Source organism: Mastomys coucha, unplaced genomic scaffold, assembly GCF_008632895.1.
Source record: "Mastomys coucha isolate ucsf_1 unplaced genomic scaffold, UCSF_Mcou_1 pScaffold3, whole genome shotgun sequence".
NCBI classification, from domain to species: domain Eukaryota; kingdom Metazoa; phylum Chordata; class Mammalia; order Rodentia; family Muridae; genus Mastomys; species Mastomys coucha.
The window spans coordinates 47,000,469-47,023,007 of NW_022196909.1; the positions used below are offsets into that span (position 1 = coordinate 47,000,469).

Sequence of the window (22,539 nt, forward strand, 5' to 3'; positions counted from 1 at the left end):
CTCACAGTGGGACCTACAGAGAAGTGTGCTAGCTCACAGTGGGACCTACAGAGAAGTGTGCTAGCTCATAGAGTGAGAGTAGGGGCAGGCCCAGACAGTGCAGGGGCAAGGCTAGAAAACTTAATGTCTACTTAAGAGATTTTTTTTTTTTTGGTTTGTTTGTTTTTGTTCTTTTTTTTTTTTTAATGGCCTGGGAAAAAGGAATCATTTAGCTATGAGACAATCATGAAGATATAATGTGTATATAATTAAAGTTTTGAAGAGAAAGGGGATTACAGAAACCTCTGAAGACAAAAGAAAAAAAAAGCCAGGAATTTCTACATTTGGCAAAAAAAGGAGAGGAAATATAAAAAAAGATGTGATTAATAGGTGACACACATAAAGGAGATAGGTTCACATGTAAATAATATTAGTGGTCACATTAAATATAAATGGCCTAAAAATATGCATTTAAAAGGCAGACTTACAAGCTGAATAGTAACCTGTGGTAGGCTACCTAGAAGAAACTCACTGTGCTGTGTGTGTGTGAATAAAAACATACAGGTAAGACGAAAGGATAAGCCAAAAGTCTGCTAAGAAAGCTGAAATAATTGTACTGATTTTACACAGATTAGATTTTAGAGCCAACAAAGTTACCAATATGAGGAGCTAAAGATGGCTTAGTAATTAAAAGTACTCACTGCTCTTCCAGGGGAGCTGAGTTCAGTTGTCAGCACCCACACAGTACTCACCACCCCCTTTAGCCCCAGCTGACAATCTCTTCTGCTAACACTCACATGCACACACAGTTGCACATAAATGTAAAAAACAACAACAGCAAAAGAAGCTCATCAGGAATAAAGACCTCATATTAAGGGGTCATCAGTCCTAAGTATTTGTTTGAAATATTTTTTAATTAATTCTTTATTTTATTTCTATGAGTATACATAGCTGTCTTTAGATACGCCAGAAGAAGGCATCAGATCCCATTACAGAGCAACCATTGTGGTTGCTGGGAATTGAACTCATGACTTCTGGAAGAGCAGCCAGTGCTCTTAACCACTGAGCCATCTCTCCAGCCCCTGTTTGAAATATTTATGTACCTATAAGTAGAACTTCAAAGTACATGATTCAGCATCTGATAAACCGAGGCATGGGGCCTCCAGCTGCCATCTCTTTCTCACTAGCTGATAGGACAGCACATTACCTCCCTGCTTCCCCAGGGTGAGTACAGCATCAGAAGCGATTTAGAAGACTTGGAAGTGCCAGCAGCTTCTTCCTGAATGGACGGTTATATGATACCCTACCCAGCATAAGCTAAATACACGTTATTTTCAGTTCGCATGAGAACTGACTGAAAGAGACCATATTTTTAGTCTAAGATAGTGTCAAGGGTTTGAATGACTTAATACTCAACTATTTATTCTGACAAAAGTAATTAAAAATTAATGCTGGGTCTGAGCATAGTGGCACATGCCTTTAATCCTAACACTTGGGAGACAAGCAGACAGATCTGTGTGAGTTCGAGGCCAGCTTGGTCTACATAGTGAGTTCCAGCACAGCCAGAGCTACATAGTGAAACCCTGTCTCAAGAAAAAAATGAAATCATTAAGACGAGCCTTCCAGGGGACCTGGGTTCAATTCCCAGCAATCACGTGGTAGCTCATAACCATCTGTAATTCCAGTTCCAGATCTTCCAGTCTCTGAGAACAGTAGGTACACATGTGGTACACAGATATACATGCAGGCAAAACACCCACATGTATAAAATAAAATGGGAAAAAAAAAAAAACAAAGCAAAAACGCTGGGTATAGTGGTGCACACCTTTAAACCAGCACCTTGGGAGGCAAGGGGCCAGAAGATCTGAGTTTGAGGCCAGCCTGGTCTACAGAGCCAGTACTAAGCCAGCCAAAGCTACATAGTGAGACTCTGTCTCAAAAAAAAAAAAAAAAAAAAAAAAAAAAAAAATTAGTGAAAGATACATGGAAAAATCATAAACATGCTTCCAAGAAAATCAAAGGTTAGAAAAAATACTTGAATTTAAGAAATAATTTTAATAACTAAGTCATCCAAATGTGTGGTTTATAGTTTCTAGAAATACCCAAAGGAAAACCCCAGAAGTATAAGTGATAAAACAACATCTGTAGCAGACTCGTTAAGAAACTATAGAGGGAAAAGCAAAAGCTAAAGGAAACAGAAGGGCTGGAGAGATGGCTCAGCGGTTAGAGCACGGACTGCTCTTCCAGAAGTCCTGAGTTCAAATCCCAGCAACCACATGGTGACTCACAACCATCTGTAATGAGATCTGATGCCCTCTCCTGGAGTGTCTGAAGACAGCTACAGTGTACTCATACAAATAAAAATAAATAAGTAATATTTTTAAAAAATAAAATTTTTTTTATATTTAAAAAAAATAAAATAAAACAGGTCAAAGACAAAAGCTTAAATCAATAAAAATAACAAACAACACAGAAAAATAATAACACAAGCCAATGAAATAAGAAGCTGTTACTTGGAAAGCGCCAGTGTGGTCTGTGAAGCTCATCCTGAGTGGGCAGGAGGGAAGAGGACGCACTATTCTAGTTGAAATGAAAGAAACAAAGACGTAGAGTGTGCGTTTAAGAAGAAGATTGATGATATTATGAGTTACTTCACACAAGTAAGTAGACAGTGACTCCAGAGAGCAAAGCTTGCTTCAGAGCAGTAAGCATCCTGAGAAGTGCTTCATCTGTGTCACTGACAAAGTAGTTATTAACATGTCGCATGATGCCAGCATGATCGTAATGTTAAATTTGAATAGATTGCCCCCCCCCAAAAAAAAGTAGAAATAATCACCCTTAAGAGTATAGTCCACCAGGCTCTGGTGACATACGTCTTTAATCCCAACTCTCAGGAGGTAGAGGCAGGCAGATCTCTAAGTTCGAGGTCAGCCTGGTCTACAGAGTGAGTTCCAGGACAGCCAGGGCTACACAGAGAAATCCTGTCTCAAAAATCGAGGAGGAGGAGGAGGAGGAGGAGGAGGAGGAGGAGGAGGAGGAGGAGACATTGCCCACATGGTGGCTTCAGCTGTCCATGATTCCAGCCTCCGAGCCTGATGTAGACCTGCAGCTGCCAGGCACACACAAAGCACAGACATACAGTTAAGCAAACCACACTAACATACATAAAATGATAAATAAGCCCTTAAAATCTTTTAATATACAAAAGATTGTCCTTTCACAAATAAAAGTTGTGGAGCAAATTGGTCTTCCTAATTTAAAAAATAATCTGTGTTTTACACTATGCATACTGCTATGTGGGGACTTAGGTAGGTGTATGCCCCCCCTGTTTAAATTTATTGCTTCAGTATTTGATGCCATCATTCCACAATAGCTGAATCCAGTAGCTTCCCCCTGTGGACAACAGGGGGTTCCAGGAACATAATTAATAAACCATAAATTGCCAAATTCATTAAAGTGTTGTTAATAAGCAAGACCATTCTCAAATTTTTGTTTTTAGTTTTTTTGTTTATTTTTACCTTGGTTTTTTGAGACAAGATTTCTCCGTGTTTCCCTGGCTGTCCTGGACCTGACTGTAGACCAGGCTGGCCTCGAACTCACATAGATCTGCCTGCCTCTGCCTCCAGAGTGCTGGGATTAAAGGCCTGTGCCACCACTGCCCAGCCAATAAAAGTTTAGTTGTAGTGAAAGTGCTAGAAAGGAGAAGTCTAACAAAGTGTTAAAGACATTTGAGGCGGTTAACCCTTGTGAGCAGGAGCAGTAATCAGATTAGAAAAAGTATCAGCCATACACGGTCATACTTCAGTCGTCTACATTGTGAGATGTGAGGAATACCTGGTTGCCAAACAGCACTAGATTTTTTAACCCTTGAGGACTAAGTCCACCAGCAGAGGGCAGAGGAGAAGAAAGAGCCTCCGGAGGCAAGGCAGTCCCCTGCCCGATGGCTCAGTAGCAATCATGGCTTCAGATTTTGGGAATCTGACCCCGAGAGGTTTATTTTAGGCTTATCTAAGCATAGCACAATCTGGTGAACATTATTCTTATGATGATTAATTCAGTCCCACGTGGATAAGAAAGCATGATTAGATCTCTGAGGAACAAACTAAGTACTGTTCAGGTGCAGCTACGCTGACGCTCTTTGTAAGGCACAGGCGCCACCTTCCATCACGTGAGGTTCTCTAGACTCACGGAGGGTACGCGTTTGCGAGAGCATCCACAAGGGAGCACAGATGTCACCAGGCTAAAAGGCACAAGCACTCCAGTCTTTTGGGTAGAAAATGGGTTTTGCATTCTTTCCCTTGAAGAACAATCTTTAATAATAATTTAACATTCTAACTTCCTCTACTGCATTGTGAGCGCAAAGACTCTTGACGGCCCTTCAGAAAGTAAACCCAGGTGATTACAGAATTATCTATAAAGCACAAATTTATGAAATTTTTGGAAGAAAATCTTTGTAGCTTTGGATGCAGCACATTTTTGTGAAGTAAAGTAAGTAAAAGAAAACAGTGGGACTAGTTGTGACACTCCTGCATAAGAGACGAGGCAGGAGAGTCATTGGAGCTTGAGAGCAGGCAGCCTGAGCCACCCAGCAAGCCTACCAGAGACTGCCTGGAGTCCTGAGCCACCCAGCAAGCTGACCAGAGACTGCCAGGAGTCCTGAGCCACACAGCAAGCCGACCAGAGACTGCCTGGAGTCCTGAGCCACCCAGCAAGCAGACCAGACACTGCCTGGAGTCCTGAGCCACCCAGCAAACAGATCAGAGACTGCCTAAACCACCCAGCAAGCAGACCAGAGACTGCCTGGAGTCCTGAGCTGTGAAAGAAGGAATTGTAAGTGGACACAAGGGGAACTTTGTGGACGACACGTTTATTCATTATCTGGAGTAGTGGTGGCTTTATGGGGTGTGGAGAGCACACATACTTACATGTTGTATGCTAGAGTATGTGCAGGCTAGTCTGTAGAAGTTACTGCATTTCACACACTGCTGAGGAACATGATGACTGCGCATTCTTCAGCTTTTACAATGTGCTGGTTACATTTTCCTTTGTGTCCTTGTAGAGAGAACTTTTCAGTGATTCTTGAGGAAAAACAAAGTACACTGTGTGTATTGTTTTCTTGCAGTTTTAATGTGTTATGGAATTGAAAGGCCGGGGGTAGTAGCACACAACTTTGATTTCCAGTACTTGGGAGACAGAGACAAGTGCATCTCTGTGAGTTCAAGACCAGCCTCATCTACAAAGTGAGTTCAGGGTTACACAGAGAAATGCTGTTTTGAAAAAAAGAAAAAAAAGGAGGAAGAGGAAGACAGATGAAGTAAGTACCCCGGGATGTTCTCTGACATGCTGAGGGCAATTTGGGAGAAATGTCAGATTTTACTTACCTGTCAGATTAGAACATGGCTGTCCAGCTGGATGATGGAGAGAAAGGACAGAAGAAGATGAGAGCCCTAAGTATGGATTGAAGGAGCCTGCAGCATTTAGGGAGACATTCATGGCTTTGTTCAGATGGCAGGGTGCCTATAGTAAGTGATGACAAGGCTGTGTGTGGGGCTTTGTAGGGCACAGGGCACACGCTGTGGGTGAGAGAGGCGCTGAAGACTAAGCGGAGCGTGGTCTCTCCTCCACAATCCAGCTGGGCCCTGCTTTGTCTCTTACAAGGAAGAGAGACGTGACTACAAAGGAGTGATGAAAGAGACAACATTTGGCTTAGTTGCTAAGCGCTTGTTATACAAGACCAGGACTTGAATTCAGATCCCAGCACTCACAGGAAAAGCCACTTGTGGTGGTGTGAGTCTGGGGAAGCAGAACTGAGGGGTCCTGGGCCTGGTGTCCAGTCTGGCTAAATCTTCCAGGTATACATTCAGTGAGACAATGTCATAAGAAATAAGATGGACACCAGGCAGTGGTGGCACACACCTTTAATCCCGGCACTGGGGAGGTAGAGGCAGGCGGGTTTCTTGAGTTCAAGACCAGCCTGGTCTACAGAGTGAGTTCCAGGAGAGCCAAGGGCTACACAGAGAAACCCTGTCTTGAAAAACCAAAAAAAAAAAAAAAAAAAAAATAGAGAGAGAGCAACTCAAGAAGGCTCCTGCCGTCCATCCACTTCCGGTCTTCACAGGCGTGCACACAGGAATACACAAATGAATAACAGTTAAAACTGATGTAGGAAAGAACAGAGACATGCAGCATTTGAGGATGGAGGAAGGGACCTCCTCCAGTGCCAGAGTGACCCTGGGGGCAGCACCTGGAGATGGCCAAAGCAGCTTCCTCCTGGTCCACAGTCAGAGTCCACCCCACTGCCCTGCTGCTTCTCCACGCCTCACCTTCAGAGCTATAATGCACAGACATTATAAAAGTCTGTGGTTTCAGCCCACGAGTCTGTAGTCATGTGTTAGGGCGGCGACAGAGAGCTAGGGCCCTGCCTAGGCAGCTTGGAAGGAACTTCTTTGTCCAGGGGGCTGGAGTGGAAAGGGGAGCTCTAGAATACTAACGGAACGTTTTATTCCTTGGGAATTTTTCTCTTTCCAGATTTCAAATCTGACTTCCCATAAAGACATAGATTTATTCATTAAGGTATTCTAAATGTAAAGTCTTTCAGCCAGAATGTGGCTTTAGTTTAAACCCTGGCAATTTATAGCTGGAGAAATTGAATGTTGGTGCCCGCAGAGGAGGGCCTGTGCCTGGTCTCAGCCTCCTGCCTTCACCGTGGCCATTCAAGATGACCAAGGCCTTTATTCTTTTCATCTGAGGAAGGCTCGCCACTCACAGGCCCAAAGTGATATTCTTTTTAAAACCTGATTTATTCCAGGTGCTCGCAGACCTTCAAATCTCCAGAAATCCAAAAGGTATACAAACTCCAAACAGATGTTACTTATTGAATTTTGCTGTAATTTATCTTTTATTATTTTTAGAGCTAGTTCAGGAAGGATTCAGTAATGTGCTTTTCTGCTCTAAGGAACGTGTGCTGCTTGCCTTCACCTCGTTACAGAATGCTGTTCCTGCGCAGGGCTTCTTTAAGAAACATCTGCTCTATTTTTAACATCTGCTTGATAGACATTGAAGTGTTTTAATGAAACAGTTGTATGTTATAAGGGAATGCAGTATTTTATTTATGTGGATGCATGTTTTGCTGCATGTGTGCCTGAGCTCCACATGTGCACGGTACCTGCAGAGGCCAGAAGACGATGGCAGATAACCCTGGACTGGAGTTACAGATGATTGTGAGCTGGTGTGTGGGTGCGGGCAGTCAGACCCGGGCGCGCGTTAGAGCCGACAATGCTCCAGCGCAGGGAAACGATGGTGCGTAAAACCTCGGTTCCAGGCTCTTTCCTCATCTCCCGACTCACCATCCTTTTCTTCAGTTGCTGTTTAATGTGTAATGGTGAGGGGCTGGAGCCGGCTCAGCGACTAAGAGCACTGACTGCTCTCCCAGGGGTCCTGAGTTCAATTCCCAGCAACCACATGGTGACTCACAGCCATCTGTAATGGGATCCGATGCCCTCTTCTGGAGTGTCTGAAGACAGCGACAGTGTACTTACATGTAATAAATAAACAAACAAACAAATAAATAAACAATGCTGAGATGTGGTCCTGGTCCTCTGTTCTTGACTCTTTGCTGTTAAACTAGTTAGAAGGCAGTTAGAAGGTTTGCTGCGTGCTGTGTACACACGGATGTGCTCCCGTGCACCTCAGACCTGCATGCCTAATTATGCCCAGGAGTTTAAGTTACCATTTCTTGGGAGAAATGTTTTTAATTTTAATTTTAATCTTGTTTTTAATTTTAAAGTTTGGAGTGTGTCCGGCAGAGTATTTTCATATTCAGTTTGGAGAAGTGGTCTCTGTGTCACCACACCATAGCTCCGATTCCGTATACCACCTGGTGCTTACTGGCTTTTTTCTGGCTGCTTTTGAAAACCACAGGTCACCGGGCAGTGGTGGCCCACACCTTTAATCCCAGCACTTGGGAGGCAGAGACAGGCGGATTTCTGAGTTCGAGGCTAGCCTGGTCTACAGAGTGAGTTCAAGGACAGCCAGGACTATACAGAGAAACCCTGTCTCGAAAAAAAAAAAAAAGAAAGAAAAGAAAAGAAAACCACAGGTCACTCCCACACGTGTCGAGTACTGCTTATATGTCCTTCGCTTAGACCAAGGAGTGGAGGTTTTTAAAAAAGCAACACATTACATACACACTCTGGGGTATTTACTGGCTTCTGTTGGTCTGTTCTTAGAAACCAGTGCAGACTTGGAACTAAATGATTAGGCATTAATGAGCCACCTCAAGATAGTAATCCATCACTCTGGTACCAAGTAGAAATTTATTTGTTTTTTTTTTTTTTCTTTCAAGATTAAGAACATGGAGCCAGGTGTGGTAGCACATTCTTTTAATCCCAGCAGCTGGGAGGCAGAGACAGGCTACTCTCAGAACTTGAGGTTAGCTTTTTAGCAAGGTCTATGACATCCAGGACGACATAGTGAGTGAGACCCTGTCTCAAAAAACAAAACCAAACAGCAGTATGGCCCAAAGTTATAGATTCATTCCTCTGTCTCTGCCCGTACCAAGTGTATGTTTTATGAAGACACATTTTCTAGAACAGTGCCTGACAGCACAGTTGATTATTGGATTCCTCTCCTGGGATTCAAACCCAGGGCCTCAAAATCTCAACAACAACAGCAACAACAAAAACTAAAATAAGTAAATAAGTGGAGTTTTGTAATTTTATGTGAATGGATATTTTTCCTGCATGTAAACCAAAGGCATCCCTGAGGCCCGAGAGGGCCAGGAAAGGGCGAAGGATCCCCTAGACCCGGAGTTCCAGATGATTGTGAGCTGCCGTGGGTGCTGGGGATTGGATCGGGGCCCCCTGGAAGAGCAGAGCAGCCAGTGCTGCTAACCACCCAGTCATCTCTCTAGCCCTGAAGGAGGTTTCAGTAGTAGGAGGGAGAGCGTTGAGAGTGCTCCCCAGTCTCTCCAGCGTCTAACCAACACTATGCCTGCCAGAGGCACCTTTAAGCTGGGGGCTTGTGACTTGGTCCAGGAGCTCTGTGGAGTTTGTTAGTGACTGGACTGCCTGCCTCCCCCAACAGGCAGGCGAGCACTGAAGGTGCATGACAGGGTGTAGGTGTAGGGTGGGAAGGCAGTGACGTCAGTGCTGTGGGCAGAGTTGTTTTGACCTGTCCCCGGGGGTGCTTGGCTTCTTCAGCAGCCGTGTTCCAGTGGTGCTGCACCAAGTCCTAGCAGCCAGCAGAGCGGCCTGGACGTGTATGTCTGAGGACCAGGCTCAGTGTAGTGCTGCTAGCACGCACTTAGCTAGCCTGCATTCAGTCCCTAGCCCCAAAGCAAGAGGGTCGGGAACTGGTCGGATTTGTTTAGGAGTTGTTGGGACAATAGTTTTTATCTTAATTACCATTAAACTCCCTAATATCTAACTGGTACCAAGAGTTTTCTCGCCATATATTTTGAGAGCGCCTCTTGCTCCGTACGTCCCCGCTAGAGTTCCCTTTGTCTTCGGGAGGCACTGTGGATGCTGAATTAGGCTGGTAACAAGGCTCTGCAGGTGATCCCTGAGGCCCATGTGGTGGAGGAAGACCAGGCTCCTGGCAACTGTCCTGACCACCACATCTACGATGTAGCGTGATCCGCTCCCCCATTAATAAACACACTGTGATTTTTGGGGTTGTTTTGTTTTGTTTTTGAGATAGGGTTTCTCTCGCCAGTCTTGTTCTCCAGTTACCGTGTACTCACCTGTCTCAGCAGTGTTGTGCCTCTGCCTGCCGAGGATCCTTGCAGACGTTTGGAATACACACAAGCACATACATACACATTCCTCCCACCCACAGTCATGTTACAAATTGCTCTGCATGTGCTGTTGTCTTGTCTAAGATGTGCAGGTGCCTGGTGTGATGGCACACACCCCTTTAAAGCAGGCAGATCTCTGGTGAATTTGAGGTCAGCCTGCTCTACATAGTGAGTTCCAGGACATCCAGGGCTATGTACACAGACCTTGTGTATTAAAAAGAGTGTATGTGGGTGACCCCATTGGCAGCTTTCTGGTTTTTATTTGTTTTGCTCATCAGTATTACAAGGTTGTCTATCTGCAGTGGGTGATGCTTCACTTGTTCCATGCCGATGGGGTTTGTAGCTGTCTTAATCCTAAGGGGAGATGGTAATGAAAACAGACATTTGACATTTAGGTGTCAGCCTGTGCAGATGTAATCAGGTACAATCTATAGACATCTGCAAACTGTGTCAACTGCAGTGGTAATGACACAATCTGATACATGCCTTCTCATCCGGAACTCTTCAGTGTCTAGAGGACCAAGTCATCACTGCTCACCATAGGGACACACTGTATCTACCATGATTGCATTCTTCTTAATGCACTCCAATGAAAGCAATGGTGTTCTTTTTGAGTAAACATTTACAGATTTCTTTCCTAGTTAGGTAGTATAAGTGTTTTAATGTTAGAGGCTCAACAATCTTCAACTGTACATAGAGTTAGCTCATCTTTCTCACAACTGGGTGACATTCTTATAGTATGCATTTCCAGATGTTTGCACATTTCATAATCATTCACTTGAGGAAACATTTTTATTTGGGGCTAGAGAGATTGCTTAGTAATTGAGAGCACTGACTGCTCTTTCAAAGGATCCAGATTCAGCTCCTAGTGCCCACAACTATCTGTAACTCTAGTCTTAGAGGACCTTCTACCCTCGTGTGGCCTTTGCAGATACCAGATGGGCATCTGGTATGCATGCATACATTCAGGCAGAACACCATGCATATCAGATAGAGTCATTTTTATTGAGCCACACTGTTAATTCAGCTCTACCTTATGCAGCCTGTGGATATTTAATGGGGAAACCTGTGCACCCCCTTTCTGAATCTTGACTTTTCATTCCCTCTTGGCGGTTTCCCTTATGAGTTTAAGCATGACTGGTTCTTTGTACAGTTAACCCTTTCCTTCCCTCTGCCGAAGCATTTCCTGTTCCCCTCTACACCCTGCTGCAAGCATCAGACTTCCCACCTGTCACTTTGGCACCTTTATTGATCCCTCTCCTGCTTCACTTGGAAACTCAGGACACACTGCCTTTCTCTCTCCCGATCTTTACCGTTGCCCGCGGCCTCTGAAAGACACTAGTCAACCGTAGACTCAACACTTCACGTCTGTCGTTTCCAAACAACCTTCAGAAATGTCCTCTCTTACTCTCAGCAATATCTGCAGAAAAGTTTGAAGTTATAGTCACAAAATTACAGGCAACGTGCTCAGGGAAGTGAGCAATCAAATAATAAAAGATGGTGAAAAACACTACTAAGGTTTAAAAGGTCTCTGTAACACACTAAAAATACTATTGGCCGTACCTGCTGACCAAATAATGACCTAGAAATTCCGTCAACAAAAATCTCTCCCAGCATAGAGCAAAAGGACAGTGATGGGAAGGAGAGAAGCAGTGCCTCCAGCCACATCTGCTGCTTGAGAGACCGTGTAGCGCGCTGTCACTCCTGGTGCCCTGGTGCTGACTCAGCCCCGGCCCCTCTGGGTTGGAGTCAGGCTCCTACAGCATTTTAAAAGTTCCGCGTGTGATCCTAATGCTGACAGTGTTAGAAAAAATTAGTAAGCAACCCGAAGGGTAGGACGGGTCTGACATCTCTCCAGGCAGACTTTAGGGCAGAGGGTGTGATTTTTGCAGGGTCTGTGGAGCGAGCGACACTGTAAGGCTGGGAGACCCGTCGGGGCTGAGGGACGAAGGTCACAGCTGCATACCTCTCTGCTTACTGTAACTTCGAGAAGCAAAAATATTTTTGTATTTTCCATAGGGAAAATACAAGAGCCACACTCGGAGGGAGAGCAGCCTGACTCGTCTGTGGGATCCAACATAAGCCCTGCTCTTGGCCCCTTCAGTTCTCTAGTGAACCCCAAGTCCAGTGCAGCACTTGTAATGCCCTACTCCGCGGTCAGGACCCTGCCTCGGAGAGGCTCATCAGCTGACCCCAGGGAAGTAGCCTGCTTCTCCGTTCGATCCATTGAGCTCTGCTTTCTAGTTCTGGGAATCTCCCTGACTTTTCACAATCAGTGGTGCATACCTACCTTTTTTTTCTTGTTGTCTTTTGGACTACTAGGAGGTTTACAGAATTACTGGACATGAGGTTATGTCCCTTCAGCCAGTTCCCAGCACTGCAAACAACAACTTTTGTAGGATGGTGTTGAGAACTGTCTTTCAACCTACGTGAAGCCCAGTAGGGTAAAATATGAAGAGGTAAAATACTTCATTCAGATTCTTCTTTATTGTATAATGTTAGCATTGGCTAGTGTAGTATTCTCTAGGGTCTCTTTTGTTTTGCTAACAATACAACCCTGTGCCTCCTGCTTACTTAGTCATTCAGGCCAAAATGGTGGCACATACCTTTCATTCTGGCGCTCAGGAAGCAGAGGCAGAATCTCTGTGAGTTCTAGGAGAGCCTAGACTACACAGAGAGACCCTATCCCAAAACAAAACAGGAAACGAAGCAGCGGTTATTCATCTGACTGCACCGTCCCCGCAAAGCAGATCTGCCCTGGGAGGGGAGTTCGGAGGTTCTAGTCCTGGAGCGTAGCTACTGTATCCCAGGAGAACAGTCCCGGATGCTCAACTCTGGTGTGCTGTACATGGAGCTGTGAGGGCAAGGGAGGGCTTCCCTTGCCAGCCAGCTCAGCAGGCCAACCCTCACTCAGCAGGTCAACCCTCACTATGGAATGACTGACAGACAGTGGAGTCTCTCCAGTCCTGCACCAACTCTAGAGTGGCTGGCCAGGCAAGCCCCTGAGATCCTTCTGTCTCAGCCCCCTGCTGCCTCACCCCACATGCGCCACTGCACTGGGCTGCCAACTCAGTCCTCCTTGCTCAGCCTGGGCTCCAACACTGAGTGCTTACCATAAGATCCCCAACACTTACACTCTTTTTTCCCCCATGATAGCCATTCTGATGGGTAGGAACTGGACTCTCTTACGGTGTTTCTTTCCATTTATTTACGGTGTCACTGTTGATGTGAAATATCTTGTCATTTTCTGCATGGATGTGTGTGTGTGTGTGTGTGTATTCACAAATATATATATATATATATATTTATATTTGAAAGGGATGTGTGTATGTGTGTGTGTGTGTGTGTGTGTGTGTGTGTTTGTTTATCCAACTCCACCACCTCGGTGTAGAAGAAAGACATTTTTGGGGGGAAAGTAGCTAAATCGTAGTGCGTAATTTCATGTAGCTGTGTAGTTGTTTCTTCTACCTGTGTAGTTAGCTCTTTTTTTCTTTTTTAAAGTATAGTTCTTGTCTGCCAATAAATAACGATTACTGTCTCTAGGCTGGCGTGTCTGAGGTTGAAATTTAAACGAGGGCTTTCCAGTCCATTTTCTTTTTTTTCTTTCTTTTTTTGTTTTTTTGTTTTGTTTTGTTTTGTTTTGTTTTCTAGACAAGGTTTCTCTGTGTAGCCCTGGCTGTCCTGGAACTCACTCTGTAGACCAGGCTGGCCTCAAACTCAGAAATCTGCCTGTCTCTGCCTCCAAAGTGCTGGGATTAAAGGCGTGCACCACTACTGCCCGGCTCCAGTCCATTCTTAAAACAAAATGTCAAAATGGAGGTCCACTTAACATGCCCTGTGTTCTGAGGCCTAGGTATGTTTCTTTCCTGTGTCTTTTCTCTTGTGTGGAGCTGAAAGCTATAGGTAACAAGGCCACGAGTTGGCGGGGCTCAGAGATACTTGCTGTGGTCCCTCAGCGCTTCTAACAAAGTAGCCAGGGATGATCTGATGGGCACTGTGGTGTAAGAGCAGAAGCCCGGGATGATCTGATGGACACTGTGGCGTAAGAGCAGCACCAGCCATTATGCATAGACTGTGCAAAGCTTGGGGTCGCTTCTCATGGAGAGACTGTAGTTACCTGAAGTTGTCAGTACCTGTTGATGGGACACTGTGTCTTCTCGTGTCTCTGTCGTGTCTCAGGTGATCGCTGACTGGCGCTTTGGAGGTGAGTGCCTGTCTGGTGTGTCCATAACAGAAGGACTGGGTGCTCCCTCTCTGGAGCACTGGGATTCAGTTCCCCTCCTTTAGCTTTTCCATGAGTTAATAATAGCCTTAGGTGAAAGTGACTTTCCACCAGAATAAACAGGATCTGTTAGAAAAATACTGAACTTTCCTTAGTTTGTCTTAAAGGTTTTTAAGAATTGCCTTCTTAATATAATACCACAAAACAAAAAGGCTACTTATTTTATTTGTTTGTTTACAAAAATCTATACTTCTAGTGACCTAAATGAAATTAAAGGGACATACTTAGAAAATTAAAGGATTGGGGGTGGGGTTACTTTGTTGTTTTGTTTTACTTCGTTTGGTTGGGTTTTGTTTGTTTTTTCTCAAAACAGTTTCTCTGTGTGTAGCCGTAGCTGTTTTGGAACTCATTCTGTAGACCAGGCCGCACTAGAACTCACAGAAATCTGCCTGCCTCTGCCAACTGAGTGCTGGGATTAAAGGTGTGCAGGACCACAGACCAGCTTAGTTTATTTCTTTATTCCTTAAGATTTAAATGGCTTTGAAGCTGGAAAAAAAAGGGGGGGGGTTGTTTTCTGGTTTTCCACACTCCTGATCCCCCTGCCTCCACTCCTGAGTATTGCAGGCAGGGTATGCTGTTGTCGCCACCATGTGCCTGGCTGAAGAAAACTTTTTTTCTCTCTTTTAAAAATGAATTTGATGGGGCTGTTTAGGATTTAGCTCAGTGGTAGAGCACTTGCCTAGCAAGCACAAGTCCCTGGGTTCGGTCCTCAGCTCTGAAAAAAATCATCATAATAACTTTATGTTGTCTGCATGGATTCTTCGTATCATCCGCATGCAGAGGACAGAAGAAGGTATCAGGTCTTCTGGAACGGTGTCATGGACAGTTGGGAGCCCCGTGTGGGTGCTTGGAATCAAGCATCAGTTCTCTGGGTGCTCCTAACCACTGAGCTTTCCAGCTTCCCGGTTATAGATAAAGTCCGCCTCCCCTTACATTGCTATGAGGCACTTTGTCTAACGGCTGTTGCCACAGCGTTTGGTGATGACACACAGTGCCGATTAGAAGGCTAGTTGTTAGGTCAGCCCCTTTCACACCCTTTGAGTTTTTGAGACAGGGCTTTTCCTGTGACTAGGCTGGCCTCGAACTCAGAGATCCACCTGCCTCTGCCTCCCAAGTGCTGGGATGAAAGGCGTGCGCCACCATGCCCAGCCCTAGATGAGGTTTCTTTAATGTTCCTACTCATGTCTCCTTTTTGCCCAAGAAATTCCTAAGCAATCCTGGGCATAGGTGTGTATAAAATAGACGCATAAGGAGAGCATTTATTGATAATAAGTCATAGTTTATTTTAAAACAATCTTTGCTGTGCAGATATTTTTACTATTTATTCGAGATGAAAGCAAGTATGCATACCGACAGATGGATGTGCTTGTTTGTCTAGTACAATTGAGTCCAAAGATAGACTGCTTTTTTTATATTACCTGCCGAGAAATGGCAGTAGGTCCTTGTATGTTCCTAAGCCATGGTATTTCCATAAGAGCAGAATCCATCGTTTGTGCAGCAGAAACACTGAAGTTCATCCATAGCTCGCGATAGCCTCCCTCCGGTGTGAGCTGAGGGGCTGTGAGCAGCGCCGTTTAGCATTGCATGGTGCAGTGGCATGCATGTAAATTGTGCGAGTGTGCTCAGTAGAGTCCCACACTGTGGCATGGCCAGCACTACTAAGCGCACCATGGGTTCCTTGTGAATTTATTCTTGCATGGATTTAGGGCCAGTGTGTGTTCAGAAAGCATTGCTGTTGCTCAGTTCTCTCCCTGGTGTGGGAGCACTAGTTACTCTTTAGTTCTGAGGCATCGCCATTGCCTTATTGACAAGGCCCTTTCACCTTTCCTGCTGGGTAATCTGTGGGTGCTGCTGGGTAATCTGTGGGCCGTGCTGCTGGGTAATCTGTGGGCGGTGCTGCTGGGTAATCTGTGGGCAGTGTTGCTGGATATTTCTCAAGAAATTGTCACCTAGTGGTTTTGATGTGTTCAGTGCTTCAGTCATGTTCTCTTGGTAGAGGTCCATGTGTCTCTGAAAACCTACAGAACATTTCCCAAGGATACAGTTCATGACCTGCTCCCTCTAGACATTTAAAACCCTGCCGGTGGTGGTGCACACCTTTAATCCCAGAGTTTGGGAGGCAAAGGCAGGTGGATTTCTGAGTTCGAGGCCAGCCCGGTCTGTTCCAGGACCAGGACAGCCAGGGCTATACAGAGAAACCCTGTCTCGGAAAACCAAAAATAAATAAATAAGTAAATAAATAAATGTTAAAAGACCATTTTCCCCCTGCTGTGTAGGTGCTCCCTATAAGCTCTTGTGCATGAGAAATATGTGTCCCCAAGTCCTAGAAGCTGAGAGTCAGCCCCACTTGTCTAATTTCCCTTAGTGTCTAGTCCAGCAGTGTGCTGAGCTAGGTACTTAACTTAGGTTGTTTGTTTGAGAGCGGCTTGTTCTGGGTTTTCACTCACCCCAGCCAAGCATGTGGACCTTTGATTCTGGTAGAAGATGTACGAGAAAGTCCAGCACAGGGACTGCCCGGATTATGCTGCTCTCTTTGAAAATCGTTCAGCACAACAAACTGCTCACCCTGAAGAAAACTTAGCTTGTCTGGAAATGAGTTAAAACACTCATATTTTAGTGGCCCGACTATTAGTTCTATCAGCAAAGCGGTTTTTTACAAGTCTGGAAGTTGTTTTGTTTGGATTTGGTTTTGACTGTAAACAGAGGGCCCAGAAGGTGACTGACTCGACTGAGCCTGGACTGTCCTTATCGTGGTGTGGAGTAGCTTTAGAAGTGGCCCGTGGAGTCGGTTTTGGTAATGTCCTCAGTACTCAGGATGCTGCGGAGAAAGACATGTCCAGTTTGATGCCAGCCTGGGCTACATAAGAATCTGCGTCAGAAAATAATTGGCATTGTTATTAACCCTTCATTTCCCTGCTCAGTTAAGGAGCAGAATAAGATTAATCACAGCAGTAGACAAGTGTGTTTCGTTTAGCCTATCGATCACTGATATACAGGTTGGCCTTGTATGAGGAAAGGTCATGTGACAACACTCAGGAGGCAGACAGGTCTACACATTCATTGAGTTCAGGACAATATGGACTTCTGTGAAGCAGAGCTCGGATTCTGAGCACAGTACTCCGAGTAAAGGCTTAGAGTGCCTGAAATAGGAGCAAAAGGCGAACCTCAGAGTTCCAGTCTACATTCCCTGCTAAAGACTAATATGAAAAGCACACGACCTGTGTTCTAGAAGACCCTTTATCTACCAGGAGTGCTTCATAAATATCAACATCCAGTTGAGAAGAGCTAAGGAAGGGTGAAATGGGCAAAGCGACGTGGATTAGCATCGTGGAAGAAGAGAGTCATGAAATGGGGGTGGCTGGTTATGGAAAGGGAGCTGGTTGGCTTCACCAGTGAGCTGTGTGAAGGAAAGTGGTGGAGCACCCGAAAGGTTCTCTGTTCTCTCTCAAGAATATGGCTGTAGGAGAATGTTTAACGTTCTGCAAGGGCAGCTTCTCCCTGGGTCGTCCTGTTAAGGATTGTAATTACTGGCAGGCCTGACTTACACTGCTCTCTGATCTAGGACCGTGGCTAGACTGGAAATTGAAGACGTGGGTGATGTTTTATTTCCCTGTCTGATGACATCAGTCCGTGCCCACAGCAAGTGCTTCTGTATTGTTTCTGTGTCTTAACTCTCTTAGTCTTACGTAAGCTCAGTTCTCAGGGACTTCTCAGGTGTATTAAGAAGTGGTACCTTCATTGAAGGAAATGTGTTTCTGTTGGCAGGTCTACTTACAAAGGACAATGACTACTGATGAGGGCGCCAGTAACAATGGAGAAAACCCAGCCACCACCGTGGTTGAGCAGGGCGAAGATATCACTACGAAGAAAGACAGAGGAGTTTTAAAGGTAAGGCCATAGAGGTGTGTGACGGGGAGTCTGCGTGGGACCTTGTGGATGCTTTATGCAGCCTGTTTTGTGGATGGCATGGGGCTAAGTAGCAAACCCTACGGCTCACTTCCCATCTGTCTTCATAGTTGGGCGTAATCTCAGATTATAGGTGGTGCAGCTTCGGCTGGGCTAGGTAAATTAACCCACATCTTAGGCCCTGCAGAACAAGTCTAGGTTATGCTTTACCTCAAAGGAATCCCTCCTTACTCAGAGGGTGCATGTAGACTGCTGTTTGAATATACCATCCTAGTGCGCTGGAGCTCTGCAGTGACTGCTAAGGAATCTGTAGAGAAAAAGGAGAGGGCTTGGTTTTCATACACAAGTGCTGTTTCTATGTGTCATGACGTAAGGATGCACAGAATATACATTTGGATCATATTTCCTATTGATTTAAAGTGTGTGTGTGACATGCATTTGTGCACACATATGCATGTATACTTGCCCCCAGTCGGGATTTCTTCCTCAATCACTTTCTACCTTATTTTTCTGTGGGACAGGGTCTTTCACCAAACCTAGAAGGAAACTTGTTTGAGGAAGTCTAGGTAGCCAGCAAGCCTCTGGGATCCATTTGGCTCTGTCCTCCAGCACTGGGGCTGGAGACACTCGGTCATGATTATGTTTTCACACGGGTCTAAGGAATCTGAGCTCGGATCCTCTTGAACCAGCTCCAGGGACAATTTTTAATTTTCATCTTAGCCACAGTGCTATGAGACGGTACTTCTGATGATGGTGGGACTGGGTATGGTTCTTAGGGTCTCACTAAGTTGCCAGGCTGGCTTGGAATTACAGTGTAACCCAGGCAGGTCTTAAACCTGCCATCCTCCTCCCCTAGTCTCCTAAGTAGTTGGGACTGTAGGATTGTGTCCCAGGATGGGCCAGGTTCCCTTCTGTGGTTCTCTTCTGAATCTCCTTGTATTCCTGTTACCTTCTCTGTGCTGTCTGTCAATCCATTGAGATCTTTTTCCTGCAGCTTTTAGCCTGGTGGCTGTAATTCCTCACCCAGGGCTCCAGGAGGCTCCTCAAGAGCAGCACCTCCCTGCAGCACCTCCTACCCGATCTTTTCAGGGGGCTGCGTGCAGAGACCTAGCCTCCCAGGTCCCTCGGACCCTGTGTATTCTGTAACCGAATACCGGGTGATTCAAGAGAGAAGTTTATTTTGGCTCACAGTTCCATGGTCTGAGAAGTCCAAGAACGTGGCATGCCTGCATCTCCTTGCTTCTAGCAAGGAGTCTCTTCAGACAGAAATTAGAAGGCAGGAAGGCACGAAGATCTGAGAGGCACAGGCAGGCATGGACAGCTTCCTACAACTTGTGCAGCGAGCCCAGTCCCTCCACAGGGAGCTCCAGAGGCAAGACCTTGATTCCACCTAACTTCCTACTCCCCTCCTAAAGGCCTCGTGTCCCAGCACTGTCCCAGTAGACCTTGATTCCACCTAACTTCCTACTCCCCTCCTAAAGGCCTCGTGTCCCAGCACTGTCCCAGTAGCAATCAGTTCAGTGGAAGCTTTGGAGAGGACGAGGCATATTCATCCCTCACTCAGACCACAGCATCCCTCCGCTGGGAGTGTACATTGCTGCCGAGCCTGCAGAGCTCTCTGAATCGACAGTAAACTATATTCTCCTTTGTTCTAGGGAGTAAGTGTAAGAACAACGAGTTTAGGCTTATTATAATGGTTTGTGGTTTGAAGTTCTTTAGGTTATGACATCGGTTACTGTCTAGATCCTTCAAGTCACCTATAGTCTTTTGGTGAAGATTCAGTGCGTTTCATAGCTGTGACCCGGAGCGCTTGCCAGCCTCCCTGGTTTAAAGTTTTCTGTTTGTAAAGTTTATAATAATAATAATAATAATAATAATAACAACAACAACAATAATAAAGAAAAGTCTAAGTTGGTTTTACATTTTTTTTTTTACATAAATTAAAACTAGATTTTTCTCTTTAAGGCAAGTTAAGATTTAAGCACAAGTTTCACCCTGCTGGGAAGACAGACACACAGACACACACATAAGAAGAGGCTGTTGTTGTGTGTTAGCTGCTGTCTTCTGCCCCCACTGAAATGAGCCCGTTGGCACAGGTGACTGACAGGCTGAACTGCACCACCACGCGCCTGCAGTACATTTTCTTTCCTAAGAATTGAACAACTGCATTAGCAGCTTGCTCTGCCAAGAATAGAAGAAATATTCTGGATTTTACAATGGATAAATATTTTTCATTTTGAAGTTCTTCCTTTTTTTTCCTTTTTCTTTACTAGAAAACAAGCTACTTGGTATCGTCTAAGTCTGTATGTTACAGATTACTCACATACTGGAAGTGTAAGCCATTACGTCAGGGCATATAGCAGAGCATTTGGAACTGGTCGTTAGCAAAGGAGGGCAGCAAATAAGCCACACCTGTCTTTTGACTCTGCTGTTTGAGAAGCCCCGCAGTCTTTGGCTGATCTAGTTTGTATACCTTCTGCCTGCTCGTGGGTCTGTTGTTCTGAGAGATTTTAGCATCTTGGCTTTCAACCAACCAAGTGAGGTTTCCTGGCTAATTCTGTTTTGTGTTTTGGAGATAGTAATAATAATCATATCACAGGATAATCTAGCTGGCCTGAAACTTACTATGTAGATCAGGCTGTCTCTGCAGTGATCCCTCTGCCTCTGCTCTGGCTTCCTTTGTTTGTTTTGTTTTTCGAGACAGGGTTTCTCTGTGTAGCCCTGGCTGTCCTGGAACTCACTCTGTAGACCAGGCTGGCCTCGAACTCAGAAATCTGCCTGCCTCTGCCTCCCAAGTGCTGGGATTAAAGGTGTGCGCCATCACTGCCCGGCTCTGGCTTTCTATTTTGAGAGAATACCGTGGTGAGCACTAATAATAATCATAACACAGAGGGTTAGTGAAAGGCAGTTTTCTGAGAGCACAACAGAGAGAGCCGTGAGGGTGGGCGGTGACTGCCCGTCTGCCTGGGTGCCGGGGTGCCGGGGTGGCCTGTGTGTCCTTTTACAAATGCAGAAGCTTTACGCTTTTTCTTCCTTATGTTTGTCTTCCAGATTGTCAAAAGAGTAGGGACTACTGATGAGTCCCCAATGATTGGTGACAAAGTTTTTGTCCACTACAAAGGGAAATTGTCAAACGGAAAGAAGTTTGAGTCCAGCCATGACAGAAACGAGCCGTTTGTCTTTAGCCTTGGCAAAGGTAAGAGGGCAATGTTCTCAGCGTTTGTTTCGGTTTGTTTCTGTTTTTATATTCCACAGGAGGAATGGAGCCTGTCTCTGGCAAATGTGGTCCATGGATCCGTACGCATCTCTGTGGTCCTTCTGGGACCGTAGTGTCGCCTCTTTTTGTAGCAGTATGAAGGTGATGCCACTTTCACTTACTGACACACTGGCAACCTAAAACCTGCAGAGGCACAAACTGCAGGGACCTTCGTGGGTGACAGTTGTCTCTGCAATCGACATCATGTTGCCACTTCCTCTCCTGTCGCTGTCACCCCGGTGCTTCTTAAGTCAGCACATTATTACACACACAGTGCAGCCGCTGGGAGGCTCTCGGGACCTGAGCACAGCCCTTCTGTGGAAGTTTGCGCACTTTGAGTTGGGAAGTGAGCTAGCTCAATGTTGCTGTGGGCACCATTCTTCCTTGCAAAGGCAGACAGCAGCTCTTCAGATTTGAGAGGTGTTCCCTGAAGTAGAGTGAGATAAGCCTGTCACTTCCAGGAGAACATCTGACGGCGTTTGTCCATTGCAGCATCAGGTCGAAAACCAGTTGTAAAAAATTGTGTGGCCGGCTGCTGTGCACTTACCAGCTTCCTGAAACGTGAGAGTTTTCTGTGAGCGCGGTGGGCACTAATGAGTGAAGCTTCACTTCTGCACAGTGAGACCTGCCACTGTTAGAATAGCTGCCTGACTCAGTTAGCCAGTCCTTTCCCAGGAAGCAGTGCAGTACTTAGTCAAGTGTGGACAGGTAGTCCATTCAGGCTTAGACCAGTGCTTTAGCAGAATACAGTATGGAAAGTCCTTTGGTGCAGCTGTCCTTCTGAACCTCCCGTCCACTTTTGACAGTCTCCTGGGAATTCTGTGACCCTGCCCTCCTGCCTTTTCCCAGGTCCTTGTGAGTTTGTTCAGTTTGCATCTTGAATCAGAAACAAACAAATGGCTTCCTCTTGGCTTCTATTAAGTCAGACATATTTCACTTTTGTAAAATTAAAAAATGATGGCCCAGGACTGGGGTGTTGTTCAGTAGTTAGAGCTGAGTCTGTGCTCAGGCGCGGTGCTGTCTGTGATGGCAAATTGGAGGTGGCGGGCAGAAGCACAGTGGTGTTCTGTTGACCACAGAACAGAGAGACGTGAGCCAGCATAATGGCACACACCTGTCATCCCGGCATCATCCCGGCAGTTGGGAGCTGTCCTAGTCAGGGTTTCTATCATTGTGATGAAACACCATGACCAAAGGCTTATACTTCCACATCACTGTTCATCACTAAAAAGAAGTCAGGGCAGGAACAGAACTCACACAGGGCAGGAACAGAACTCACACAGGGCAGGAACAGAGCTCACACAGGGCAGGAATAGAATT

The 22,539-nt window shown here is 45.5% G+C and overlaps 1 protein-coding gene across 1 annotated transcript in view; it reads left to right on the forward strand.

Moving 5' to 3' along the window:
- Positions 1-22,539, forward strand: part of Fkbp5 (FKBP prolyl isomerase 5) — a 91,371-nt gene that overhangs the window by 25,068 nt on the left and 43,764 nt on the right. The window contains exons 2-3 of the mRNA XM_031346603.1: positions 17,823-17,945; positions 21,015-21,159. Coding sequence (XP_031202463.1) covers positions 17,841-17,945; positions 21,015-21,159 — 250 coding nt within the window. The 5' untranslated portion in view covers positions 17,823-17,840. The remainder of the gene's footprint in view (positions 1-17,822; positions 17,946-21,014; positions 21,160-22,539) is intronic.